Raw genomic sequence first — 2,518 nt, forward strand, 5'->3', positions numbered from 1 at the left:
CACAGACACGCACAGTGTGCCCTGACGTGAGCGTTAACAGGAAACAGTTTTCAGGTAACCAATCAGAGCGCGTTACCTCGACTGAGCGTCTCCACCTGTTGGCGGCTTTCTTCCAGACCTTTCTCCTTCTCATCCAAGACTCGCTGCAGCTCTGACACACAAACAACATCATCAGCCAATCAGCTGAGAGCAGCAGCCAGCTAACCGTCCCCTTCGGCTCATCTGATTGGTTACTTACCTCCCACCTCCATCTCCCGCTGCCTCCTCCTCTCCTCGCTGTCCTGAAATGCTGCTTGTAGGGCGTCGCCTTCTGAATCGAGCTCCGCCCTCAGGCTCTCCAGCTGGTGGGAGAATTCTGCTCTCTGATTGGCCAGCTCCTCTCTGAGCTCAGCGCACCTGTTCTCACTGCAGGAGGAGAAGAAGAGTTTCAACCTCTGTTTATGGATCGATAAAACCTGATTGGTGGCAATATCGATCACCTGAGCGTAAGCTCCGCCTCCAGCCGCCGCTTGTCTGTCTGCAGCTCTTCGATCTGTTGGGATTTCTGAGCCGAGCGCTGGAGCGCCGCCTCGCTCTCCTTCTTCAGCTCCTCCATGGCGGCGTGGAAAACGCTGCTGCTCTGCCCCTCCTCCTCCTGAACACATCAGCCAGTGAGTCATCATGAACACGATCCAGGATCAACCAACCAGCTTTCACAAAAAAAGAGAACCTTCACTTCCTGTCGAAGGCGCTCCAGTTCCTGTGTCAGACTGCTGATGGAGTTGTTCTTCTCCTCTGACTGGTGCTCCAGGTCGTGGAGGCGGGTCTTTGTGGCTTTGAACTGCTCTGATAGGCTGTCCGATCTGTCAGTCTGCTGTTTGAGCTGCACCTGCAGGCTGGTCACCTGGAGGGATGCAAAGACCGTCAGCAGAAGAAGAAGCAGCAGAAAAAGAAGGAGGAGGAAAAGGAGAAGAAGAAGAAGACCTCCGTCTGCAGCTGGAAGATCCCGTTCACCAGAGCTTTGTTCTCCTTCTGCAGTCTGGACGCCTCCCTCTGCTCCGCCTCCAGAGACACCAACACAGTGTCACAGTTTGGACACCCGTCCAGGTCTACAGCAGGACAGAAAGGGGAGGAGTCAGGAGAGGCGACAAAGTGAGATAAGTTCAGTGTTTCTCTGTGATGAACAAAAGTACATGGACGTGTGTGCTGCATATGCTGATGTTCCCGTCTACATACTTTTGAGCACCAGCAGCTGCTCCTCCAGCAGCACCTGCTCCTTTTTCAGCCCCTCCACCTCCGCCACCCGGCTCCTCAGCTCCTCCTCCAGCCTCGCCTTCTCTTGCTGCAGCTCCTCCTCCCTCCCTCTGTGCTCCACGATGGCCTCGTTCTTTCTGTCATTTTCCTCCTGCAGCCTCCAGATCTCCTCCTCCAGGACCACTGAGGAGGAACATGATGATAGGAGCATGAAGGTTCAGCACAAGCTCTCCATGTTCCCCTCCTCCTCTCCCCTCACCTCTCCTGTTTGCTCCTCGCTGCTTCTCATCCTCCACAGAGTCAGGCTGATGTTTCCTGCTCCCCTCCTCCTCCTGTCCTCTCCTCGTGCAGCCGCAGGTCTGCTGAAGCTCCAGCAGCTGCGACCGTATTGACTCCACCAGCTGCTTCTGCACGAAAGAACACCGCGTTAGGCCTCAGTGGGAATCCAACCTGGAAACCATGAACAGAGCCCACTCACGTCTCGGGTGGCGTCCTCCACGGCATCGTCCATGGCTGCCCGGAGCCTGGAAAGAGCGCCGTCCTTCTGCCGACACAACTCCATCAGTTTCGACACCTCCTGCTGCTGCTGCTCCAGACGCTGGAGGAGAACACGAGGAGAAGAGTTAGTGGAGCAGAGCCGAGTGAGAGCAGGAGCCAGGACACCACAGGAGGAGGACGCTCGGGGTACCTTCTCGGCTTCTTGCAGTTGGTCACGTGACTGCTGGCTATCCAGTCGCAGCACCTCCAGCTCTGCAGGGACAAGTCAGAGTGACCTCAGCGAGAAGTGTGCACGTGTGCGTGCACGTTACAGTCAAAGGGCCGCGACCCCTCGGCGACTCTTCAGACACTTAGACAAGTGTCTTTAACAAACAGCGAGGGCTGTTTTACACTGCACGGCGAACACGCTACAATAACCACATGACCGCCTATGAGCACGCGCTGTGGCGACAGTGGGACGGAACAAAGACGGGCTGAGAGCTAGAGACTAAGAACAACTAATGATTAAAGATGGAGGCCTGACGGCTCCACCCAACTTTAATCATTAAGTACTAATTTCACCTGCTCGCGTCCTCTTTAAACCCCGCCCCCTGTTCTGTGCTGTGTGTGTGGTACCTGTGGTGTGTGTGTGCTCGGTCAGACAGCGGTGGACACTCTGAGCGTCCTCTCTGATCTTCTCCAGGTCTTGACTCATGGAGCTGATGATTCCCTCCAGCAGCACCACCTGCTCCTCCTAACAGTCGATCACGATCAATACTGAGTAATAGATCCTGCCTGTGTGTGTGTG

General features: G+C 55.6%; 1 protein-coding gene across 2 annotated transcripts in view; it reads right to left on the reverse strand.

Moving 5' to 3' along the window:
* The window catches only part of LOC102296789 (kinesin-like protein KIF20B), a gene marked incomplete at its 5' end in the record, with an annotated part of 4,626 nt that extends 2,162 nt beyond the window's left edge, over positions 1-2,464 (reverse strand). For both annotated transcript variants that reach the window (XM_014329646.1, XM_014329645.1), the window contains 10 exon segments: positions 77-151; positions 239-405; positions 480-634; positions 710-883; positions 964-1,088; positions 1,216-1,416; positions 1,493-1,640; positions 1,712-1,831; positions 1,922-1,983; positions 2,347-2,464. In XM_014329646.1, the coding sequence (XP_014185132.1) occupies positions 77-151; positions 239-405; positions 480-634; positions 710-883; positions 964-1,088; positions 1,216-1,416; positions 1,493-1,640; positions 1,712-1,831; positions 1,922-1,983; positions 2,347-2,464 (1,345 nt within the window).
* Positions 2,465-2,518: the final 54 nt, after the last annotated feature.

The sequence above is a fragment of the Haplochromis burtoni genome, unplaced genomic scaffold, assembly GCF_018398535.1.
Source record: "Haplochromis burtoni strain Fernald_Lab_line unplaced genomic scaffold, NCSU_Asbu1 Contig_594, whole genome shotgun sequence".
NCBI lineage: Eukaryota > Metazoa > Chordata > Actinopteri > Cichliformes > Cichlidae > Haplochromis > Haplochromis burtoni.